Genomic DNA, 26,747 nt, shown 5'->3' on the forward strand with positions numbered 1-26,747 from the left:
ATTAATGGGCCAACTCTGAGTCACAAACATCTCCGATTTAGGTTCTGCTTTGCCTCAAAACAAGCCAAAAATCTGCAGAGAAATTTAGATCTTTCAAGCCACATTGGCAGAGATCTGCAGAATGACATTCCAGATGCTATTTAAACTGGGCATACACTAATACCTTTCCTTGTTATCTCAGGAATGGATTTTGGGAATAACAGGAAGAAGACAAAGGTAACAAAAGCCTGGACTTTTTTGAGGGTAGGTGGGGAGAGAAGGGAGAGTGCAAGGCAATGCTTTAATATTCAAAAAAGTTTTTCACAGCCTTGTTTGTAATAGAACCCAAGAGATGAATTAAACTGTCCTTCATTTTTCTCCCATCATCCTATTGGTATCTGAGAAACTGATGAAGGTTGTGTGGTATGGTAGGAATACAGTCGGGGTACTTGAATTCAAATCCTGCCTCTGAGGCTTATTATCTGTGGGATCTGGGGCAAATCATTTCTTTTTCCTGGGCCAAATTTCCCTTAAACATACAACGAAGATATTGGACAATGTGGTCTCAGGGCCCTTTTAGCTTGAGATATATGATGAGCCTCCGACCTATGACAAAGTGACTTTCTAGGGGGTGCCAGTGCAGGGGAAAGACTGCTAGATTTGGTGTCAGGGAACAGGGATTCAAATCTGGACTGGCTCCACCACTAGGGGGTGCAGCGAATAAAGTGCTAGACATCGAGTCAGGAAGACCTAAATTCAAATCCAGCCTCCGACATTTACAAGCTGTGTGACCCTGGGCTAGTCACTTAAGCTCTCTCCACCTCAGTTTCCACATCTGTAAAGCGAGGATGATAATAGCATTTACTTCTCAATGTCATTGTGTGGAGCAAATGCGATCATATTTGTAAAGCACTTTGCAAACCTTAAAGTGCTATATAAATGCAAGCCATTAATTTACATTAATAATTAGCTAATTATTAAATAGCTAATAATTTAATTAGTGACTATTACTGGGCAAATCACTTAACCTTTTAATTTCTCCAGACTATTTCCACACTTGTGAAACAAGATAGTTGACCAAGGTGACCTCTAAGTTACCTTCTAGCCCTAACTTTATGATCCTTAGTGGCTAAACCATCTCAGAGTGTTTTTTCAACCTCCCCTCTAGAAGTAGTCATTACTAAGACAATAATACCATTTTATGATGAATACTATTCACTGTTTAATAATTCATCACATCTATTTAGAAGACATAAGGCCTCACATTTTTTTTTTTGTGAGTTCTGTGTTCATTTTTTCTCTTTTTGATGTGACGGATATATGTTCAGGTATCATTACCTGATGACATGGATGAGTTATGATCTGCACTGATGGAGGGAATTCTGACATTGATGAGATCACAGGGTCACTGGCATACACATTTCTGTAAGTGCTACATCGGTGTCTCTGAGATATTAAAAGAACAAGAGAAAAAGCCTCTGCCATGTTGGAGGTTGTACTTTCCACAGAGAATTTAAAGAAAGATTCACACAGGAAGAGAAGCCTTCTGGGTTCCAATGAGAATCAAGAGAATAAATATTCCAAATTAGTTTTCTTTCTTGTAAAAAGTAAAAACTAAAACAAAAAAACCAAAAAAACGGGCCCCAATGTAATAAAATAGAGTCTTACTACAGAAGGATTGTAATGTACAATAGGTGGGGGGAATCACCCCACACTGAAAATCACAGATCCAGCAAAATTACAAAGCACAGAGTAGATTTTTATTTATACATAACTTCCTTTGGAAACCTCAGAAAGAAGAAGCAGGGAATGTTCAGCCTTGCTATCGTCTTTGCATCAAGGCAAGCTTTATTTAAGACAAGGGGCAAGAGAGTAAGTTAGCAGATTGTTACTATTATTACTAGTAATACAAGGGGACGGGGAAAATCATTCAAAGGCCAAAGGAATGGCTTTCAAGCAGGAGCAGGGAGCTAGAGAGTCTCTTGGGGAAGACCAGACTAGGAAACCATGATATGATACAGCAGCATAAGCATGAATAAGAATTTTGTGAAAAGATGAATTGTTTGTTTAGTGCTATGGAAACTTAAAAAAAAAGTCAATCTTGGTATTTACCTTCGGCAAGTGGGTCAAGGGTATGAATCATGAGCTGGAAGATGCTGTTCCTCATCAGGCTATTATGCAGAGAAGCAGAGCTGCCACCTCGCTGGAGCCGTGGCTTAGTCTGAAGGGAGAGACAAGGAAAGGATCTAGTCAACAGAAGGAAGGCAGCTGTAACACCATGTATTTCATCTCTATGAGACAATCAGCTATAGGACTGCAGAAGGGACCTTAAATGTCATCGAGTCCAGTTACATACGGATGGGGAAACTGAGGGCCAGAGAAGTGAAAGGGAAGGAAGAGAAGCAAATAAGCTTTTATATAGTGCCTACTACATGCCAGGCACTGTGCAAAGCTCTTTGAAAAATATTATCTCATTTGATCCTCACAAAACCTTGTGAGGTAAGTGCTGCTATTATCCCTATTTTTATACTTCAAGAAACTGAGGCAAACAGAGTTGACTTGCCCAGGGTCACACAGCTAGTAAGTGTTTGAAGCCAGATTCGAACTTGGGGCTTCCTGACTCTAGGCCCAGTGCTCAGTTCGCTCCCTGCCTCTGCAAACAGACTTGCCCTCGGGGACACGCTCAATGGGTGTCTGAAGGAGGATTGGAACCAAGTCTTTCTAATTCCAGTTCCAGCAATCTAAACTACTAATCCACTAATCACACTTCCTCTAAGCTAGTTATCCCTTCTAATCCACTCCTTTGGTCTGTGCCTGGCACAGAATAGAAACTTAATAAATATTTATTGATTGGTTGCTTGATTGGACTGGTTGTCTCTTGTCTCTACCACATGTCCATATATTTTTTCCAAATATTCTCAAAGTCCTTTCCAATACCAAAGTGGAAGAAGGACTTCCCCTTCTGTTGAAAATAATAGCCTAAGGACATCAAACTGTAGCGAATGTTTCAGAGGATTTCTGCTGGATCCTAAGTTTTCTGAGGCCTTTCTTGATTTGCTAAGCTACTGGCTCCTCCCCTCCAAAATTACCTTGTATTTTTTATATATATTTTATATCTATTTCTATTTTTACTTGTTTTCTCCTTTGATTGAATGTAAGTTCCTTGAGGGCAGACTTTCATTCTTTGTACTTGTATATATCCAGTGACCTAAAAATGTGCCTGGCACAGAGCAGGCACTTAATACAGGCTTGTTGATTGAATTTAATAGGAGCTATTTTCAAGGGCACGGTACCATGGAGAGAATACTGGCTCTGGAACCAGACTGTAGGTTGAAAAATTGCCTCAAATACTTATTACCTCTGCTTTGGTGGGCAAGTCACTTACTTCACTGAGCCTCAGTTTACCCATCTATAAAATGAAAAGGTTGGGCTTGATGGCCTCTGAGGTCACTTACAGCTATAGACTTACGATGGTTTTACTAAATAATATTACTTGACAGTCAGTCAATAAATATTTATGAAGTGCCTACTATGTGCCAGGCACTGTGCTTAGCACTGGGGATACAAAAAGAGACAAAAGACAGTCCCTGCCCTGCTTACAATCTAACGGAGGGGACAATAAGTAAATAAATATGTATAAACAAGCTATACACAGGATAAATAGGAAACAATTAGCAGAGAGAAAGAATTAAAATTGAGAGGGATTGGGAAAAGCAATTTAGGACAAAAGGAAAGTCATCTAGACTCCATGAAGAATTAAAGAAATAGCATTCCAAATTATTTTTTTTTCTTTAAAGATAAAAATTGCAAAGTTTTTTGCTCCCAAGCTCTTAAAAAAGCCTCATTCTCTGGACCATACTCATTTCCTACCTTTTGGGTGCCCTTTTGTACTTTACAGCAACAATCCCTTTGCCATTACAGGGATTATTGTAATAAATGAGAAATAAAGGAACGTAGGTCAAATTTATACAGACAAAAATCCAAGATAAAGTAGGAACTTACACTTTTATCTGACTTTTGGAAGAAAAGTTTGATGCAACTGCTGTCAGGTGAAAATAAAGCACTTTCTCCAAGCTTCCCCACACTCTACGTGAAACCCTTATGTAGCTTAACTTATATGAAATGTCATTATATCAAACTCCACAGGACATCCAAACACTCTCTATGTAGTAGAATTTTGTAATAATGACTATATTGCTGGAAACAACATTTCCAGATTTCATGAGCTAGAGAGGAAAGAGGTTTCTTAGTAGTGAATTATCAAGTGAAAACAAGTGTTTTGAACACACCAGGACAAAGTAGAAGGTGTCACATACAGGTATCCATCTCTACACTGACTTTTCCCTTCCAAACTCTTGAGTCTTTTCCTGAGTTATCTGGTTTTGTTGGATATATATTTTTTTTTTGAAAGAAGGTAACAGCAGGTTTGAGGAGGGAAATGGTAAATTGTACCAAAGCATAATTGTCGTCTATGGCTAAACAAAATAAATGTGAAAATCTTCCCCTCAGTGCCCATAATATAAACATCTGCTTGCTAGTTGTATAGGGCGGAAAAAGAGTATTTTTTGGCAGAACATTTGTCAAAAACAAATCAACAACTAACAAAATAAAGTTAACTAGTGGGACATAGAGGTTTTTCATACACAATTGTTCCTCCAATGATTATCTGTATTTATACATGTATATCTATCTATATATGTATATATTTATATATGAGTGTGTATATATATAATATGTATGTATGTATATATGTATATATATATATATATACATATATATATATATATGTAGAAGGAATTTAAAATCTTATTCTTCTAGTTCCCTTTTACTATAGAACTCGGTGATGCACACATGACCACTGGTGGTTTCAAAAATGGAGCTTGTTCTGAGTAGGAATCACACAAGTAGCATTGAATAGATTCCCTTCAATAATGTTTCTCTTCTAACCAGTAAAAACCACCTATCCAAAAAATACTTGCGGATCCTGAAAGGTGCGAGGCAGATTGCTTCCTTATGCATCAAACAAAAGGAACAGATCCCCTAACAGTCCCTAAATACCAGCACTACACTCCTGGGACTTGTTTAGGAAGTATTTTGTTATTTCAATTCCCAAGAAAATTCATGCCAAACAACAGTGAAGATGACAATGTTTTTGAAACCTAGTAGCATGAATAATTTGTCAGCTTATGTTGGAATGCAATTATCTCTAATTGTAGAGCATCTTATAAAAACCCACTAGCAGATTAAAACTTCTAAATATCTAAGGGTAGGGATAATTTGTCATACCCATCAATTCCCTCTTTCCTCCCACTCTCATTCCCACCCAACTCCCCATTCTCTGTAGGAAGACGTGCAGATATAAACACAGGCATTGCTTCCTACCGTTAGAGTTTGTTCATCCTTGTCCTTGGCAGTAGATGACTACGAAAGAGGAAAAGGCAAAACCAAACAGAGAGATAAGTCAATAGTTTATCCTGTGACATGTTTCCATTCAAGCACTAGTTACAAGAGAAACTGTTGTGGTTATTTCTGCATCTTTGCTTCTTGGGTTGGGAATTAAAACATATCAATCACTTCATAGGGTGTGCTGTTGAACTTGGTATCAGGAAGACTGAGTTCTAATCTCACCTGACACTTGTGAAACCCTAATTCTTTCTCAGCCTCAGTTTCTTCATTGGTAAAATAGAGAAAATTATAGCAATTATTTCACAGGGTTGTTGTGAGAATGAAAAAAGGTAATGTTTATGTAAAGCACTTTGCAAACCTTAAAGCATTATACAAATTTTTAGCTACCATTACTATTAAAAGATACTTTTTTTCTAGGCAAAGAATTAGGAAAATATCTTCATTATAGAGTTCTGTGGGCAAATGGCATATTCTCCACGTTAACTTACTGATGTTGAATTATGATACATTACCAACTATGTCCATTACATTGTGTAACGTGGTAGGTGGCTTGGTAGCACATTGGCTAACATATTTGACTTGGCATCGGGAAGATCCGAGTTGCTAACTGTGGTACTAGGTAAGTCACTTTCTTTTCTCACTTTCTTTATCTGTAAAATCAGAATAATAATAGCATATACCCCAAGGGTTGTTGTGAGAATCAAATGATATGACATAAACAAAGTACTTTGCAAACCTTGAAGTGCTATAAGAATGCTATTGTTATTATTTCTGTAGGATGCTCACTGTTTCCACATGCCAAGTTTGCAGTGCAGTCCTAGGTCATAATGTCCCCAACGAAAAGATTAGAACATGATTGGAGACCTCAACAGAGAGTGGCTTGAGACATTAGATCAGGTTATCTGGATATCACTTTGAAGAAATCAGCATTTACATTTCCTTTATACAAATGAATAAAATTAACCTGAGATACCTTTTCATGACCTGATGAAAGTCACATTTTAAGTTAGACTCAGTGCAGATAGAATTCAGTTTCAGTTGCTCCCTGTGTTCAGGTTTTTCATGTTAAAAATGGAGGTTTCTGTTAAGTGGGAAAAGCTGAACGGAACAGACTTTGAGTGTTGACCTTCCCTACGATATGAGAAAATTAATCTCAAATAGAAGGGTTTTGGAGCTGCACCACCAAACATGGCACATTGGTATGGGGCTAGGCTCCACAAGGTAATTTCATTTCCTCTTCTCTCAGGAGTCGTGAAAGCGAAAATGCTGTGACTGATAGGCTATGTTTGTCACGGAGCAAAGCAAGGCAGGATGCCATTAACTTTTTTTTTGAAGAATTAGGATCCATTCCACAAGTTTTTGAAATTTTCTAGCCTGAACTTGTACCTGTGGATAAATTAACCCACTTTTGCCTTTTCTCCAGAAAAAGCGACACCAACCATTTTATTTCCTTCAGTGACTCTGACAAATTGGAATATATTTGAAATTAGGCAAATTGGAAATAATCTGAAGCCTTCTGCAGGCAAAGAAGGCCTTTGAGAACTTCTTGAACACCCTCACAATAGGTGCTTCTAGCAACCAGGGTCTGTATTACCATTTTGCCAAACATGCTCTCTAAGCTTGAGCTTATTTCCCTGTAGACTTTGTATGTATTTGGGGGAGAGGATATTACAGACTTTTTTGAGGATGCTTTGTACCAATTGTTCTTAACTGGACAACCTTAGGAAATAAGTACTCTTTTCTAACAGCCGTTTAAGACTTGCTGACTATTATGATTCTCAAATGATAATCTTGGAACTAAGTATACCAGTGGGGTCTCAAGCTGATGGCATTAGAGAATCACTACTAACTCTTCAAGGGTATCCTCTTGAACCCTGGAGGGGTATGTAGTATTATTCCAGGACCTGAGACTTGACTGCAAGAGTGGAAGTTGGGATAAGGATCCTTAGAGCTTAGACAGGCTACATGTGGGTTATTTCTAGCTAATTCTTAGTACCACAGTATTTTGGTAAAATTATATACAAGGACTGGCACCACTTTCTCGAACCCTCTAAGTTCAGGAATTTTTCTCTTTGATTTACATAAAATGAAGCTGCTAGGTGGCATAGTCCAAGGTTGAACTTGGAGTCAGGAAAATCTGAGTTTAAATCCTGTGTCAGACATTTGCTAGCTGTGTGATATTATGAGATCTCTGAGCTTCTGTTTTCTCATCTGGAAAATAATAAGAGCACCTTCCTCAAAGGGTTGTGGTCCTCACACCTTCAAATGAGATAATGTGTAGAGTGCTTTGAAAACCTCAAAGCACTTTATACACGCTAGTTGTTATTCTTATTCTTATTCTTATTAAATGAACATGCAGGAAAATGTCACTGATAACCAAATTATGGTCAAAAAGTTATGGATGGAAAGGAATCTTCATTAGATTCTATACTTTTGCTCAGTAAGTCATCATATAAACCTGTTCTCCTTGATCCAAGGCTCTTTTATTGCCTCCCTCCAAACACGAGCCAGAACCATTCCCTGGGGAAATTATCCAGTGCAGTAAACTCAGCCTTCTGACACACATGGAGATTAACTGTCAGAGCTGCTTTTTCACTTAACAAATTTACGCCTTGTGGCTTAAATGGAAGACAAATAATTATTAGCCAGCACTGATATCATGGTGGCCCATTTCTGTTCCAGAATAGATGAATAAATGGAATGGAAACTTAGAAAAGAAAAAGGTTTCTTTTTAATGTCAAATATCACCAATAGAGAGCCTGAGTACAAAAAAAATTATCTGGGAAATAGCTGTCTTTGGGTTTAAAAGGAGAGGAAAACTTTCCTATTTATTCCTGCTCCTTCCTGCCTCCCAAACTAGGATTGTACCAGAAACAATGACCATAAAGAAGAGGACCTTGGCAAAGAAAAATCATTGTGACTCTTTAGTAAGATCAGAATTTGTGCTATTAGTTTAATGTTAAAATTTAACATTAGGACATGTCTATTTAGGTCATGAGATTTAGCATGTAGACCTTGATAGTGTCCAGTGTCTTGCATATTGTAGCCTCTAACGAGATATTTATTGGATAAATGACTCAATGTGACTGACAGCTGTAAGAGACTCTTGAGATCATGCAATCCAACATTTCATCCCGTCCATTCTCCTCATTTTGCAGATAATGCACAGATGTGAAATGGCTTGATCAAGGTCACAAAGTAGGATTTGAACCCAGGGTGTATGTCTCCAATAATAATCATGATAATAATCACTATTCATATTTATATAGTACTTTAAGTTTTCTTAAGCATTTTGCAAATATTATTTCACTTTTTATAAAAAAAACCCCTCATGATCTTGTGAATTTTAGATGAGGAAATTCCAATTCAGCATAGTTAAGTGACTTGCCTTGGGTGACATATCGAGTAAGTGAAGAAACAGGATTTGAATGTAGTTCTTCCTGACTCTGCCCAGCCCGTATCCATTACCTGACACTGACTTCAATAACTCTTAAAAATTCCCCTTTTAGAAATGTACAGCCCTGTGGGCAATTTTTGCAAGTATATAAGAAGCAATGCATGATATATGATGGCAATTGCGTAATTTAAGGGGCTAATCCACATCTACTGATAATTAGCAAAGCTCACGTAAGACATTCTTAATATTTGCATTTGGATGAAATATATGAGTCATGGAAATATACTGTTGGTTGCATTATGCGTTCAATTTTGAAGGGGTTTTAATTATACACAAAATAGTGGAGACTATAAAGAAATGATATAAATGAGAATGGATAGTCTCCTCTGAATAGATTCTTAGTGAGCATAATCATTTTAATTTATTTAAGCCTTAGAGCTCAGCCACATGAGCACACTTAGGGAATCATTAAGGCCTTTGGTTGACTCAGTTTTGTATTTTTTTTTAAGTATGATTAATAAATTTTGTCTTATTATTGTTACTCAATGAATTTTATAAGAGTCAACTTCTGAAAAATTCAATTAGTGTGGGCTTCTGGATTAATCTTTAGTCATTATATTTTTCAATCCTCTTAATTTTAAATATAGTAAAATCTCATTAACTTGGACTTTGCCTTCATTTGGAAGGTAATAATTTGAACTGGATCTGGGTCCAAGTTTATCTTTATTCTACCTACAATTTAATGTAAACCAATTTGTAATGTAAACAAGATTATAGGAGGAATGTAAGTTTAGAGCACTTGTTTCTAAGTGTTCTGCCACAAATTAATTGTGTGCCCTTGGGTAAGTCACATTGCTTCCCTTCCCTTTTCTCATCTATAAAGTGAAAGTATTGGAATAGGGTGATTGATGAGGTTCCTTATGAGTGTCTTGCTATAAGGCTTACAGCACTTGAATTAACTTTCATGAATCTACAAATTTATGAAATTTATTCCATTGCTCTTATAGCTACCTTAAAGTGTTATAGTTATTCTACTGACAAGTCGTGGATAATATTATGGCATGTAAAAGGCTATTCTGGTTAGCGGGTAGTTTGTTCAAAGTTTACTGTTGACATCAATGTAACTGAGGAAGATCACTTCTTTTGAGGTGAATTTCAAGGCAGTAATGGATGCTCTAGCATATTCATGCACTGTGTAAGTGTGGGAAGTGATATACGATTTGGGGAGCAAGCGGGCTTAAGTGAGATCAGAATTTGGGAGGTGGTTTCAAGGATGAATTCAGCACTCATTAATGACCCCCGCTTCAACCCAATTTCTTTTCTTCTCCTTCAAATAGCCCAACAACTTTTAGAGGACTATTTTTCCCCCCAATTGTTAGCAGACAAGCATAAAACACATTCCAGGAATAGCTCCTTCCCTCCCTCCCCTCCACTGTTTCAGCCGAGATTTTTGCCTCATATTTCACTTAAAAAGTTGGGGCCATTTGCCCAGAGCTCATCTCACAGCATTCAAATAAATGTCTTTTTTGATCCCTTTCACATGAAGAGGAGGCCTTTCTGCTTGCCAAGTCAAACCGCTCTGCATGCCCAACTGATCACATTCCTGTCTTTTACAAACTACTCTCTACACTCCCTGCTCTCTCCCTCTCTATACCTGATTCCCTAATGCCTATAAACATGCCTATGTCTTCCTCATCCTTACTTGATCCATCCATCCCCATTAGCTATCATTCCATATCTCTTCTCTTTTTTTTTTTTTTGAGGCTATACACCTTGAGAAAGTAATCTATGGTTAATGCCTCCATTTCTTTTCTTCTCACTCTCATTTTGACTCTCTACAATGCCTACAAACCTTATTGTTCAATCAAAACTGCTCTCTCCAAAGTTACCAATGATCTCTCAATTGCCCCATGTAATGGCTTTTATTCAGTTCTCATTGTTCTTGATCTCTCTATAGACTTTGAAAACTGTTGATCACCGTCTGTTCCTTGTTGGCCTCTTCTTTCTAGGTTTTCATGACACACCTCTATCTTGGTTCTCCTTCTACCTATCTGCCAGGTCCTGCCAGCTAACTGTGGATACCCCCCAAGACTCTGATCTTTACTAAATATTATAGAGAGTCTGGCAATCTCACCAGCTCCTATGGATTAAATTATCGTATTTATGCTGATGGTTCTGAGATCTAATTATCCAGCCGTGACCTCTCTCCAAACTTCCAGACTCACATATCTTCAATAGCCTATAGGACATCTTGAACTGGTTGCCCTGTAAACATTTTAAACTCAAAATGACCCAAACAGAACTCATTATCTTTCCTCCCAAATCCTCCCCATGTCTGAACTTCCCTATTACCATCCAAGGCACCCAGACTCGCATCATAAGTGTCATCTCTGATGCCTCACCTGTTTTGTCGCCAATTTTAATCTATTGTCAAGTTCTGTTGATTTTACCTTTGCAACAACTCTCATATATTTCCACTTCTCTCCTCTGACACTGCTGCCACCCCATTGTAGGCCTTCATCACCTCACACCTAGACTACTGCAATAGTTTCTGGTTGGTCTCCCTGCCTGAAGTCTCTCCACACCCTCATTCGTCTTCCACTTAGCTGCCAAATTAATCTTTCAAAAGTTCAGATCTGCTCATGTCATCCCTCTATTCAACATACTCAAGAGATTCCCTATCCCTGCCAGGATCCAGACATTTTCTCCATATTCCAGGCTGTCTGTCCTCCCTGCTTGGAATATTCTCCTTCCTCCTCTCTGCCTCCTAGTCTCCAGTACTTCCTTCATGCCCTAGTTAAAATCCCATCTTCTATGAGAAGCCTTTCCTATTCTCTCTTAATGCTAACGCCTTCCCTCTATCCATTACCTCCAATCTATCCTTTATCTATCTTGTTTGTACACAATGGTTTTCATGTTGTCCCCCTCATTAGACTGTGAGTTCCTTAAGAACATAGTCTTTTTGCCTTTTTTTTCGGGGTGGGGAGGTAGGAGAGTATTTCTTGTACTTATCGCAGTTCCTGGCACAGAGTAGGCCCTTAATAAATGTTTATTGACTGACTGAGTGCTAGTCAAACACAGTGAAACATTCAAAACATGAGTAACACTTTTCAAAAATAAATTGATCAAAAGTAAGAAAACAGGCACACTGGAAATTTGAAGGCTGTGATCATTGTAGGAGAGCAAAAGTTGAAATCAAAGCTTTGAATGTTGAACCGCTTTCACAGTGAAAATCCATGCCTTAGCACTATGGCAAATTAAGACTCTCTAAGATGTTCAGGGTCATAGGTACCAGAGTCCCTGTTATTCTTCCCCAAATTCTCTCTTTGGTCAAACTTATCAGCAAGATAATTAAGAGTCTTCCTTTGTGCTAGAAAATTACCAAAAATATCTCATCAGGGACAAAGAAATGGGGGGTCATTGTACATCTATGTCATTTTTGTCTATATCCTGACCCTTATGAACGTTGCTAAGGGTCAGTGATTCCCTCTTTACTATGTCCTATGGACCTTCTGTGGTCAGCTCGCCCCTTATCAGGTATTGTCCTGTGTAGCGCAGCGCATCATAAGATGGGGCTGGGATGTAGGTGGCAGAGAAGTTTGTCTGGGGACAGAATTGATGTTCTGGCTCTAAGGTTGTCTTTAGTGCCCCAGGCCATAAAATGGAGATTCCTAGACAAATTCTAGAACTCTCATTAAGGTGGTGGTCTGTGAGCACTTAGAAAGAAAGGCAACTAAAGTCAATAAGAATTGGTACAGGTTCCTCAAGGACAGGTCATGCTAGAAAAACTCCAGTTGTGTTTTTTTTGTCAGGTTTATTAGACTAGTAGGTTGGAGGAATGCTACAGATATGATACACCTAGATTTCAGCAAAGCGATGGACAAAAGCTCATTTTATTCTTGTGAGCAAAATGGAGGGATGTTGGTTAGGTGACAGTATAGTTGAGTAGATTTGGAACAGATTGAAAGACCATATCCAAAAAGTAATTGTAATTGGTTAGCTGACCATATGAAAGGAGTCTTTGAGGAAAGATCAGTAGTGGCCCTGTTTTGCTTATGTTCACTTTTTCATAAAATGATAAAATATTTATCAATTGGGTAATATACCTATCAAATTTTCAGAGAGAGAGAGAACTGGGAAGAATAATTAAATGTTGAATACTAGTTAGGATCTTAAAAAGACCTCCATGGGCAATATCTAATAAAATGAAATTTAATAGAGAAAAATGTAAAGTCTTGCCCTTGGGTTCAGGTAATCAATGGCACAATTATAGACAGGGAGCTGCATAGCTAGACAATAGTTCAGATGTTAGAACTGAATTCAAAGAGCCTAGATTCAGATACTAGCTTTGCTCCTTTTTTTACTTATGTGACTTTGAGCAATCACTTAATTTTTCTGGGCCTAAGTTTCTTCATGAGTAAAGTTAGGGGGTTAGATGACCTCTGAGATCATCTCTAACTCTAGATCCTATGTGAAAAAGATCTGGGGACAGGTGGGTGGCTTAGTGGATAGAGAATTAGACTAATAAAGAGAATAGACCTGAGTTCAAATTCTGCCTCAGACATTTACTGGCTGTGTGACCCTGGGTAATTTACCTGGTAACTCTGAGCCTTGGGTTCCTTATATCTAAAATAGGGATAATAATTTTATCTACCTCATGGTATTGTTCTGAGGATCAAAAGAGATAATATTTTTAAAGCATTTTGAAAAATTTAAAGTGCTATATTAGTGCTGGGTATTATTATTACAATATAACTTCATTAGCACAATCCACATTTGATTTTCTACTACCACTACTACTGTTTTTTTAAACTTTTGATCCTCGTCAGCTCATTAACACCTGATGTTCCACATAGCCCATTAAAATTTCTTAGATACAGGGGGTAAAGAATAAGCTAGTGTTGTTTTACAGTCTTTTGGGATTTTCCACTTCATTAGCATCAAAACATATTATATTCTTACTGATTTATCAGTTTAACAAAAAAGGCAGGAAAACCAAAGGAATATCTGCAAATGGTACTGATATCAACTACAAAACATGTTCCAAACTATGGAGGAATTTGGCCCATAGTTTGACTGAAAATTCTTGACCAGCTAGCATGAAAGCCTAAAAGCTGAGTGGGGATAAATGACATTTTTATAATCAGTCATCATCCTGTTTGATCTCTCAGGCATTTGATATTAACTGGCTGTTACTTCTTGAAACTTTCTCCTCCCTTGAGTTCTATGACACTCATCTCTTTGTTCTCTGGCTTCTTCAGTAGTGATTATTTCTTTGACCCTTTAATTATGGGCCTTCCCCAAGTCTCTGACCTTGGGTGACCCGTACTTCTCTACCTCTTCTGTTGAGTTCATCAACAGCAATGAATTCAGTACAATCTATCCAGCATCAGGAGGTCATAGTTTGTGGTGTAATCATTCCAATGCATGGTTGAGGAATACTAGAGAGAGCTCATGGGAGGTGAGGAGGCTGAGGAACTGGGAAGCTGGGACAGCTGGGACAGCTGGGGGGATTGGATGGTCTCTGAGGTTTCTTTCAACTCTAAATTTATGATCCTGTGATCCAGGGTGTTGGAAGAGGTAAGGATAGGGATGGAAGAGAAGGCAGAGAGACACAGTGAATTATTTAAGAGGAGGAAGAATGACCATAGATGGTCCATAGATGGTAATAACCAGGGTCTAGACTGAATGGGGGTAAACTTTAAAGCAGAGGTGATTGCTGAATGATGGTGGCAAAAGAGGAAGGAGTCTGAAAGTGGCAGTGGGGAATAAGGAATATGCCAACTTCTCCTTCTGGTCGTCTGTATCAAGAGGTGTGAGAGAAGAAGCAGTCAGCTTTGGAGACGATGCCAAGAGATCTGACATCTTCAGGGGAATGCCTGGTATCAGTGAGTACCAGAAGATTGAAGGAATGTGGGAAGAGACCTGCAGTGAAGGTGATTTTATTAGTAATAATACAGTAGAACACAGAATTTTCTTCGACGCATTCCTTCCTCTGCATGCCTGTTGCCAGCAGGCCCTTGGACTACTATGCTCTACAAAAGCTGGTATTCCTGCTTCCCATCTATCCTGCCTATCGCTACCTGGCTTTCAAGGCTATTAGAGCACCTGATTACTATGATGTAATTAATTAATTAACAACCTTTTTCTATGTAATTCTTGAAAGAATCATCTTATTTTTCTTGCTTTCCAGTCAACTGTTTCCTAAATTATATAACACTGTGGAAACTTGGGCAGTAGTTTTGAGTCACAGAAGTAACTTATGTGTGAGCTGATCCTAATAATAAACTATAAGGTGGAACGAGGATAGAGTGCCAGGACACTTACTAGCTGTGTAACCCTGGACAAGTTACTTAACTCCATTTGCCTCAGTTTGCTCATCTGTAAAATGAATTGGAGATGGAAATGAGAAACCAGTCCAGTATCTTTGCCAAGAAAACCCTAAATGGGGTCATAAATAATTGAACGTGACTGAGATGAGTGAACAACAGAAATGTACTTTATTTAAGTATATAAACTAAATTTATATACTTTAATCTCATTTGAGTCTTATCACAGTCTTGTGAGGTAAACACTACAGGTGTCATTATCCCCATTCTACGGATGAGGAAATGGGCTTAGAGAGTTCACATGACTGGCCCAGGGTCACACAACTAGCAAGTGACAGAGCCAGTATCTGATTCCTGGTTTCTGCTGTTACACCTTGTTGCTTCTTGATACATAAAATGGCCATCAAATGTAAAAGTCCATCAATGAAGACTGATATTAATAGTTCTTGTTTTAATACTAATGGTATACTTATTTAATTGGGGGTTCCTTTCTCTGGAAAGGACAGTTAACACATCACAACAGGGCTTGCAATAGTCTGGGAAAATGCAATATGCTTGGTTTCTCCTATGGTTCCCAAGGCCAATTGTATGTACTTTAGAAAAGTACTGAAATACCTTTATTATTTGCTATTTCCCCCCCACATTCTACTCATAGAATGGAGGTGACCCCGTGTTATTGAATGCTGTACCAGCAGAGCACATCCTGTCAAGTTGGAAAGATTTTGAGGATGTCTGGCAACAGAAGGCATGTTTTTTATCCAAAGACCAGTCCAGATAAGTGTCCTGAGGGTCACCCCCAGCATGAGAGCAGGGTAATGAATTTTTCAGCCATGGAAATTCATAAAGGCCAGCTCTTACAGCAAAGTGGGGTTACAATCTGCTATGGTGGAGGGAGTTCCCCTACTTAGGAAATCAAAGATCCTTGAAGTATTAAAACTTTATTTGCCACATAATGATGGCTAAGAACTTCTAAAAATTAAGTTGAGCAGTGTAAAAAATGGTATTATTTACTAATATGCTGCTGAACATTGCCTTAATAAGAGACATCATCTACCACAAAAATATTTAAAAACAAGTGATTATAGCATCTAGGTGGCACAGTGCACCTATAGTCAGGAGGATCTGAATTCAGATTCAGCCTCAGACACTAGCTGCGTGACCCTGGGCAAGTTACTTAATCTCTTTCTCATCTGCAAAATGGGGATAATAATAGCATCTACCTCCAGGAGTTGTTGTGAGGATAAAATGAGATGATGTTTTTGAAGCACTTTACAAACCTTAAAGCACTATATAAATGCTAACTATCATCACCATCATCATCATCATCAATCATCATTATTTAGTGTTTTTGGAGCACTTACCTTTTCAAAATGGAAGGGATACAACAAATTATTGACTCTTAACTAAGTTCAGACAGAAATGAGGAATTCTAGAAGGAACCATTTGTTCTAAAAAACTGACAATGTGATGGTAGATGAAAGGGGCCTTGGCAGATACAAGGTAGAGCAGAAGGTAGGAGAATGCATTTTATACACACCAACAAGTTTTCAATTAGTTTCAACTCTACAGGAAAAGAGATCTGAATGTCACTACAGATGGTTCAATTCTACTCAATGGGCAGCAATTGGGCAAAGAACTGACAGTCTGTTCCTGGAGTAGGGAAAAAGCCCATAAAGTATTTGTATTCAAAACACTGCATAGTAATGGAATATACCCGCCTCCAAAGCTATTCACCGTTGCAGTCACCCTCATAATTAAGGAAAACAGAGAAAGGAAGCGGGAGTGATCAAGATAATTGGATGGAATAAGAAGCTTTCTGCCTGGGCACTTTGGGACTGGTGGGTATATTTATAAATCCAAGTATCAGATACAATTACAGGGCTGGAGACTGTGTGGAGAGATTTGGGAATATATTTGGCACACAGTAGGTTCTGTATAAATGCCTATTCCCTCCCTTTCACTCCCTCCCCCGCTTTTACTTTCTTGAAGGGCATAGATATTTTTTTCAGGCAGCTAGGGGCATCATTTAATAAATTGGAAAAAGGCTATTTTCTATATGCAGGGGTTGGCGTGTGTGTGTGTGTGTGTGTGTGTGTGTGTGTGTGTTTTAGCATTGTAGTCCCTGATGACAGTCTGGGGAAGCCTATGGACCCTTCTTAGAATAAAATTTTAAAATACGTAACATAAAATATATAAGATTACAAATGAACCCAATTATGTTGAAATAATTGTACAATTTTTTCTCTATCCAAGCACCCTGAAATCTAACCTTTGGAAGTTCATGTAACCAAGATTAAGAAAAACAGAACTGGCATGTGAAGCCAGGATCTGATTTTAATTCCAAATCCATATTTCTTGACACTATATCATGTTGACTCTTTTTAAAAGAACTTCATGTAGGTAAAATGCCAAAAAATTTTTTTTATCAGAGATAATAAAAAAAAAAGTTAAGGACTATTATAGCAACCTAACTCAGAATTGGAGGATGGGACACTCATATTCCTATTTCGGGATGGAAACAAGCCTTTACTAAGCATCTACTATGTGCCTGTATTGTGTTAAGTACTTTACAAATATATCTCATTTGATCCTCATAACAACCTTGTGAGATAGGTGTTAGCTATTACCCCCATCTTACAGTTGAGGAAATTTAGATGAAGAGAGGTTAAGTGACTTGCCCAGGGTCACACAGCTAGTGTCAAGTGTCTGAGGCCGGATTTGAACTCAGATTCTCCTGACTCCAAGGCTGGAGCTCTATCCACTGTGCCATCTAGCTGCCCCCCAATGATCCTTTGAAATAATGAGAGATTTAGAGTCCATTCTAGTTGTCTAGAGGCAGTTGATAAGAGTACTAGGCCTGAAGTCAGGAAGATGGGAGTTCAAATCCAGCCTTAGACACTGTGTTACCCTGGGCAAGACTTGACTCTAGACAACTAGAATGAGCTCTAAATCTCTCCGTAGCCTTTATTTCAATTTCAAAGGATAATTGATTTGGAAGGGACTTTGAAAAGTCAGAGATCACCATTCCTTAATGCTTTCCCATCGGGAGGCATCCTGAGGTCAAGATTAGAGAGTCAATTGAAGCATTAGGAAGATATGGGTTCAAGTCCACCTCTGACACATACCACTGTTTCTGTGACCCTGAGAGTCATTTAATCAGTGTCCCGAGGCTTATCTGCCTTATCATTAACCAGTGTCCCAAGGCTTATTTGCATTATTAGAGGGAGTTTTCTCATCAGGAATTGAAACCACAGGTCTAGGGGAAAAACAAAACCAAACCAAAAAAACCCAAACTCCCCAAACAAAAAACCAATATTAACCCAGATGGATGAGAATCTAATCTGTCTATTGCATTCCTTTCACTAATTTGCCTTTGGCGGTAGCATAGGGAGCTGTGGCCAAAGAATTCATCATTTAGCTTCCTAATGAGTGTCACCTACTTAGCCAGGCTGGCCTTGGACAGCAGGCACAGTCTGTCTCCAGAATGGCACATGAAGCTTTTGGCAGAGTGAGAACAGATGGATGTTAAGATAGTTCAAATCCCCCATCATTATGACATCATACCTTTAGGTTAGGTTTGTGATGTTTCCTGAACTCCTTGCATAGAGTTTTCTCCAATGACAATATTGCATCTTTTTTTTGATCATCTTGCCACTGAAAGCCAGATATCTCTGGGCACTTCTTGGCTTCCTTGGCTCTCTATGCCTCTTTGGTGATGGGCTGGACAGGTGGACTGGAACCACATTGTACTTGTTGTACTTTAGCTGGTAGGCAACGTACAGTAATTGGAGTGCTTTTTATTTTTTTTAGTAAAAGAGTGACATAATCATTAAGATGATTTCTTGGCAGCACTACAGAAGATAGCTAGATTGAAGAGGGATTACATCAATGGCAAGAAGACCAGTTGGCAGGTTTGAATAATGATTTGTCTTGGGAGAGAGATGAAGTCTGAAGTAAAGTGGTTGCTACAAGATTGAAGAGGAGGACATTATAAGTAATAAAACATGGAAGAAGAAATAACTGAACTGGTAATTTTTTGGCTGTATGGGGTTAAGAAAAGAGAATAATAATAATAACAACTAGCATTTATATAGTACCTACTATATAGTACTATAGTACCTATATATATATATAGTACCTACTATTTATATGGTATATACTATGTATACAGCAAGGAGATCATGTCAGTCAATAAGTAAAGAAATTAACTCAGAATTCACTGGAAGGTCAAATGCTAAAACTGCCAAATACTTTGGCCACATAATAAGAAGACAAAGACTCACTGGAAAAAGACCCTGATATTGGGAAAGAGTGAAGGCAAAAGGAGAAGGGGGATGGCAGAGCATAAGATAGATGGGTAGTGTCATGGAAGCAACGAACATGAGCTTGGACAGACTTTGGGAGAAAGTATAGGAAAGAAGGGCCTGGGGTGCTATATAGTCCATGGGGTCATGAAGAGTTGGATATGACTAAACAACAACAGCTATGTCCCAGGCACCATGATAAATACTTTACAAATATCTCATTTAATACTCACAACTACCCTGGGAGCTACTATTATCTCCATTTTACAGATGAGAAGTTGAGGCAAACAGAGATTAATTGAATTGCCTAGGGTCATATAGCTAGTAAATGTCTGAGGACTTAGGTTTTCCTGACTCCAGGTCTAGCATTAGAATAAAGGTGACTCCATTGTTATGATCTGGGGTTCTAAGAGGGTAGAGGTGCTATTAAAAAGATAGAAAATTGAGAGGAAGGAGAAGACTTAGGGGTGAAGATGATAATTTCATTTTTGTACACATTAAATTGGATGTACCTGTAGAACACTTAGGTAGGGAAATCCAGCAGATAATTGGAAATACAAGACTAGAATTTGGGTGAGGGGTTGGGAATGGAGGTTCAGATATGAAGGGTCATGTATATAGAAGATATAATGGGAGGTATGAAAGTGGATAAGATCAAGGGAAAGGGTGTAGAGAGAGAAGATGACTGCAATGGTAACTTTTGGAACACCCACGTTTAAGGGACAGGAGGAGAAGGCAAGAAACAGAAAACAAGTTGTAATAGATTGGAGAGAAATGAGAGAGAAGAGAGAGAGAGAGAGAGAGAGAGAGAGAGAGAGAGAGAGAGAGAGAGAGAGAGAGAGAGAGAGAGAGAGAAGTCTCAGAAGTCTCAGAAGTCTAGGAAGTCTAGAGTATGTGTGTGTGTGTGTGTGTGTGTGTTTGTGTGTGCGCATGTGTATTGGGATGGTGGTGGTCAGTAGTGTCAAATGACACAGAGAGGTCAAGGAGGATGAGAATAGGAAAAAAGACCATTGGATCTGGTTAAAAGAAGGTCATCAGTGACCTTTCAGAGAGCCATTTCAGGAAGTATTCTACTTTCTATATCCTATTTGTAGTATACTTATCTTCAATTTGTAATGAGAGCACAGTTGTTGTATCTATATCTCTGTATCTCTCTATCTAACAACTGCGCTCTTATCCTAAATCCTGTGTGTATGTGTGTGTACACACATACACTCCCCCCACATATGCGTTGCAGAGAGTATGCAGTGTGTAGACAATATATCCATAAGAAGGCCTGAAAAATAGGAAACAGCCAAAACGGAGCTGAACATTAAAGATGCTCATTTTACTTACTTTTAAAAAAAATAATGCCAGTAAAAATAAGCAAAGGGAAATAAAAGAAAAAAGAAAGAAAAAATATAGAATTTGTGTCATAGTCAATCAAAAATAAAATCATCATAAGGCTACCCTCCCCCTCATATCTCTTGAATGAAGTTCATAAGGGTCAGATTGGCAAAGCCTAATTGGTGATAGGTATCTTCCACTTGCTTCACATTTATCCAACTAATTACCCTGTAGTAATTTTCATTAACTGTTGTTCAGCACCCTCTTTTGCACCCTACTATAGGAATGGGACATCAGAGGCCTGTGAACATGCATAGTCTTGGTGATAGCTCTTAACCAAGATAAGAATCTTCAGTTCTGAGTCATTTCTTAATTCACCAAGCCAAATTACCCAGGACTTAAGAGTAACTCAAACATTTAAAACAGAAGTCATAGAATGAACTTATAAATAAAAAGAAAACAGCTCTTCTCGAAGCAGTGTGGTGACAGAGTAGTTAGAGTGCTGGACCTTCATTCAGGAAGACCCGAGTTCAAATCCAGCCTCACTTACTGGGTATGATCTTGGGCGAGTCACTTAACTTTTGTCTGTCTCAGTTTCCTCTTCCACAAAATGGGGATAACAACAGCACTGATTTCCCAGGGTTGTTATGCATATAAAATATTTGTAAAGCACTTTTCAAACTTTAAAGCACAATATAAACATTGTGTTGTTGTGTCATTTCAGTTGTGTCTGACTCTTTGTGACCTCATTTGAGGTTTTTTTGACCAAGATACTGGAGTGGTTTGCCATTTCCTTCTCTAGCTCATTTTACAGATGAGGAAACTGAGGCAAACAGGGTTAAGTGATTTGCCCAGGGTCACATAGTAAGTGTCTGAGGTTGGGTTTGAATTAAGGTCCTCCTGACTCCAAACCTGGTGCTCTATCCACTGCACTACCTAGCTGCCCCTGTATAAACACTGGCTATTATTATTGTTAACTTCAAAAACATTCAAATATTTATCTTTTGGACTCTGATGGTTACACTTTGGTTTTAAAATATATTTGTTGATGGATTTGAATGGATTTTATACTTCCATTCTATAACCTGGAATTTATTAGACAATTACTCAGTATTTACAAGCTGCCTTATTCTTCAAAATAATACATATGCCATTTGAGAGTAGGGATTGTTTTTTTCTCCCTTTATATTTGTATCCTGACCACCTAGCAAAGTGCCTGGTAGGCAGGGTAGTAAGCAGGCACTTATTAAAAACTCACTGATCGATTGGCAAATTAAAGGAAAAAAACAAGCAACAACTTCTCCTGACTGGATGAATTACAAAACCAAAGTCTCATCATAATAACTGAAGTAGTCAAAAAGCATTATATCTTATACAGCTTTAATCTGCCTGGAACTGTTCCATGGGGCCAATCTCTGTTTTGTCCCAAAGTACCTTTCCCACTGCTACGAATCCATGGATTTGCCAGGGAGCTCAATGTGTGGATAAGATTAGATCCAGCACAAACATAAAAAATTAAACTTCACCTTCACAGATGTCACCTTTATTTAGAGTGGCTGCAGGGTTTTTGCTCACTCATTTCTTAGAGGCAGATCATTCTTTTACAGCAGCTTCTTCCTTAAGGGAACTTTGCTCTTATTGCAGACCATATCATCATTCTGACTAATTTTTGATGGGGTTATTATCTATCTTACTGTGAGCACAAGGGCAGAAGGGACATATACTATGGCAATACCTACACTTTTTAACTTGGGAAGTCGGGGAGGGTTTGAAGGCAGGGAGAAAGGTAGAAGGGGGTGGAATTTATTTGCTGGGTTGGCTGAGGTATCAATAAGTTTTGTGTGAGGACAGAATGGCAAGGAACTTGTATGGTAAAATGGATTGGGAGCCTGGGGGAGAAATAGAAGAGAGGAGCAGGAAAGTCATTGATGGCTAATTACCTTGCTCCCCTTCATATTCTCAATCTAGGCAAGCCCGTCGCCTTTCTCTTCTTCACACTGGACATCCCTGTTTCATCTCTAAGCTTTTGCACTGGTTGTCCCTCATGCTTGGATTGTACTTCCTCCTCACACCTTCCTCTTAAAATCCCCAGTTTTCTCCAAAAGCCTCTTTTAACCTAAAGATTTTCACGATTTTTGTTCCTCCTCTCCCCCAACAATCTCACCCTCCATGCTGCTAAGGCTTCTCTCAGATTACCTTTTATTTGTTTTTGTACAAGTTACAAATACAAAGTAACATATAGCTTTTTTTCTCTGATAGGTTGTACGATCCTTGAGATCAGGCACTATTTATTTCACTTCTGACTTCGTATCCCCCCAGAGTCAAGCCCGGTGCCCATCACATAGCTGTGCTTAATACATACTTATTTGATTGAATGAAATGGCAGCCAGGCTACAGGATAAATTCCTTCATTTACGTGTTTATTGGTGTGTGTGTGTGCGTGTGTGTGTGTGTGTGTGTGTGTGTGTGTGTGTGTGTGTGTGTGTGTATGTGTTTCTACCACTTTTTTTGCCTAAAGAGCACTTTGAAATAAATACCTTTCTTTTAAGATTCCTATGATTTCTCTTACCAAGAAAACCAAATGCTTGTTCACAAATATTGCTATGCCCGTTGAAGGTTCATTTTAAAATTCTTTCTCCCCACCTTATACAAAGATTCCACTTTGAAAAACACTGTTAAGAAAGTGTGCCTTTATACCAACTAATCCCCTTTCTTCTTGGAAATAGAAAATCAGCACCAAAAAATCCTGCATCATTATTAGCAGTAAGCAGGGGGCTGTTAGTCCCTGGTGCTAAAGCATTTTCTTTCACTTGAAATGAATTCTTCCAAAGCTCTGAAACACTCCATTCAAAAATCTCAGAGATGCCTAACTAGGCTTGCCTTTCAAAGAAAGGTCATTTGCTCTGAGGGATGCACCTTTAGGCTGTATTTCCAATCTAGCAGGATCAGATTGGCAGATACATTTTCTCATAGGAAAGATTCTGACAGAAAAACCAACTCTCTTTTTAGCAGTATGTGCTTAACCCAAACAGGAACAATATATAAATGACATCTCCCCTCCCATACTTACCCATACACACAATACTATTTCTCTGGCTTTGCTTATGAGGGGGATTGAGTTTATAAAGCTTTTAGAACTGGATAAAATTTCTGCTGTTATTGGTTTCAAATGCAGACGTTCAGCACGCCAAAGTCCCATTTCGACCTCGACTCATCCCTAAATTGCCTGCACTTGAGTTTCCTTGTCTTTCTTCTTAAACACCTGGACACATGCATGGGGAGGGAAACAATTACCCCTGGAATACTGATCCTGGAAACAAGCAGGAAAAGCTGGTGGTTACTTGTGCACAGACACAAAATAAGACATAGGTAGGTATATTTGAGGCAGGGTGGGAAAGATTTTTGTGATGCAAAAAGTCTATCTTTAGCCACTTTGAGCTTTACTGCTGTTTATTTGATGATACTTAGTAAGAAGTGGAAAGAGATTGGTTCTGGAGTTAGTGAACCTGGCTTTGCTACTTGCTGTGTGACCTTGGATATGTCATTTAACTTCTATGGGTCTTCTCCCTCATTTGTGAAATAAAGGGGTTAGAGGAGAAGACCTTTGAAGTCCCATTTCTAAATCTATTACAGTTATCCCTTCCGTATACAGAGGTTAGGCACAAGGTGCCCCTTAGATCTGGAAAATCCATGTAAAATTTATTGGCTCTCTCTTTGTACCAGAGAAAAACTCTGAATTATTGTGGTATTAAAAGATAAAATATGTGGATATTATACAATACCATACATACATTTTATGCATTTCTGAGTTTCTAAAACTCCCCCCAAATTCCCATTTGATTTGTTATGCCGACTTCATGACATATTGAAATCATGATGTGGAAAGGGTAACTGCATATTAACTCTAGGGTCCTTTAGAATTGTAAATCTTGTAACATACATAGACCAGAAAAGCATAAATTATTTGAGTGCTAGACAGGAACAAAAGAGAATCAGTATAGGAAAGATAATGTAAAGACAAGGAAATAGCAATAGTGTCCAAGAATAAAACATTTGAATTAAAAGGGAAAGAATCCTCAGCCGTGTTAGAGCAGGGTAAAGTCCACAGTAGAGAATATGATTACCAAGCTAATTAATAAGGTAATTGTGGCCTGTGTTGGCAGTTCTTCCTTTAACCTCATTTTCGGTTTGGTTTAGTGCCAGTAAATAGCAATGGGTTTGAATCTTACAAATGTGGGGAGCAGACCCATTTCATTGAAGGCATAGGGTTTCACTTAATTGAATAGCTAACCATTGATAGCAAGAAGAGCTGCCCAAGAACTCTGGAAACATGTTTTTGTGTAAAGTGCTTTTAAAAATTTGTTTGTTGTTGTTTGGCTATCAGAAACAGGGGAAAGAAATCCTTAAAGTTCCCAGAGAAAGTACAGCAGAATTCAGTGCTGGCCTTCGAATAAGAAACCTGAGTTCAAATCATATTTCAGACAGTTACTAGATGTGTGACTGTGGGCAAGTCGTTTGCTGCCTTTGCTCCTACATATGTGCTGCTGAACAAAGGTGGAGAAAAATCACACAACTGCTCTGATTACGTCTACTATAAATTTATGTTACATAATTTCAAGCAGGCCCTTACTGCTGCTAGGCAATCCTTCCATACTTTCCTTTTCAACCTACTATCTTACTGTACATAGCAGCTCTTCCAAATCTTTACATTTCTCCTCAAACTCCCCTGGCTCCCCCTCCTCCCACCCACTCAGCTGAGAAATTTGTCTTATATCTTATAGAAAACATTTAGGCCATTGGCTATCAGCTACCTCTTTTCCTCTCTTCCTCATGTCACATCATTCATATGCCTTCTGCTACTCTCTCATTTTTCACCCCTGTCTCACACAATGAGGTGGCCTCACTCCTTACTAAGACTAACGCTTTTACCTGCTCAAGTGATCCCATTCCATCCTGTCTTCTCCAATAGATTGCCTCCTCTGTCATCCCCACTCTATCTCTTATTTTCAATCTCCTCTTCTCTACTGACTCATTCCCTACTGCCTACTCTCATGTGCCCCCTATTCTGGAAAACAAAACAAAACAACCCTGACTTGATCCTTCCATTGCCTCTGATTTAGTCCTATGTCTTTTCTGTCTTTGTGGCTAAACTCTCTACAAGAGATGTCTCCACTTTCTTTATTCCCTCTCTCTTCTTAAGCTCTTACAATCCTGTTTGTGATCTTATCATTCCACTAAAACTACTCTCTCCAAAGTTAACAATGATCTCTCTCTCTCTCTCTCTCTCTCTCTCTCTCTCTCTCTCTCTCTCTCTCTCTCTCTCTCTCTCTCTCTCTTTCTTCTTAGGCAATTGGGGTTAAGTGACTTGCCCAGGGTCACACAGCTAGTAAGTGTCAAATGTCTGAGGTCAAATTTGAACTCAGGTCCACCTGACTCCAAGGCTGGAGCTCTATCCATTGCGCCCCCTAGCTTCCCCTCAATCATCTTTTAGTAGTTAAATTCAATGGCCTTTTTTCTCTTTTCATTCTTCTTGCCCCTTCTGCAGCCTTTTGACACTATTGACCACCCTCTACCATCCTGGTTGCCCTTTTCTGAATGTTTTCCGGCTTATCAATGTCTTTTTTAAAATGTGGTACCCAAAGGGGGTAATCAGAAGCAAATACTTCTGAGGAGGGACAGGGTCAAAAGAAAGAATAGAATAAATGGGAGGGCAGGATAGGATTAAGGGAAATAGAGTTAGTTTTTCACAACATGTCTACTATGGAAGTGTTTTGCATAACTGCACATGTATAACCTATACTGAGTTGCTTGCCTTTGCAATGAGGGTGTTTGGGGAGGGAGGAAGGGAGAAGAATTGAAACCTAAAGTTTTAAAAATATATGTTTAAAAAAAATGTTTTCACATACTACTGGGAAATAAGAAATACAGGAAATGGGGTACAGAAGTCTATCCTGCCCTACAGGAAAATAGAAGGGGAAGGGGATAAGAGAAGGGGGGAAGAGATAG

At 38.6% G+C, this 26,747-nt stretch overlaps 1 protein-coding gene across 4 annotated transcripts in view; it reads right to left on the reverse strand.

Moving 5' to 3' along the window:
* Positions 1–26,747, reverse strand: part of SLC24A2 (solute carrier family 24 member 2) — a 299,391-nt gene that overhangs the window by 139,358 nt on the left and 133,286 nt on the right. For 3 of the 4 annotated variants that reach the window (XM_021004589.2, XM_021004591.2, XM_021004588.2), the window contains exons 3-4: positions 5,362–5,400; positions 2,092–2,200 (exon numbers count right to left, since the gene is read on the reverse strand). In XM_021004589.2, coding sequence (XP_020860248.1) covers positions 2,092–2,200; positions 5,362–5,400 — 148 coding nt within the window. The remainder of the gene's footprint in view (positions 1–2,091; positions 2,201–5,361; positions 5,401–26,747) is intronic. The other variant, XM_021004590.2, reaches the window with a different exon arrangement.

This window comes from Phascolarctos cinereus, unplaced genomic scaffold (assembly GCF_003287225.1).
Source record: "Phascolarctos cinereus isolate Bilbo 61053 unplaced genomic scaffold, phaCin_HiC Scaffold_4;HRSCAF=312, whole genome shotgun sequence".
Taxonomy (NCBI): domain Eukaryota; kingdom Metazoa; phylum Chordata; class Mammalia; order Diprotodontia; family Phascolarctidae; genus Phascolarctos; species Phascolarctos cinereus.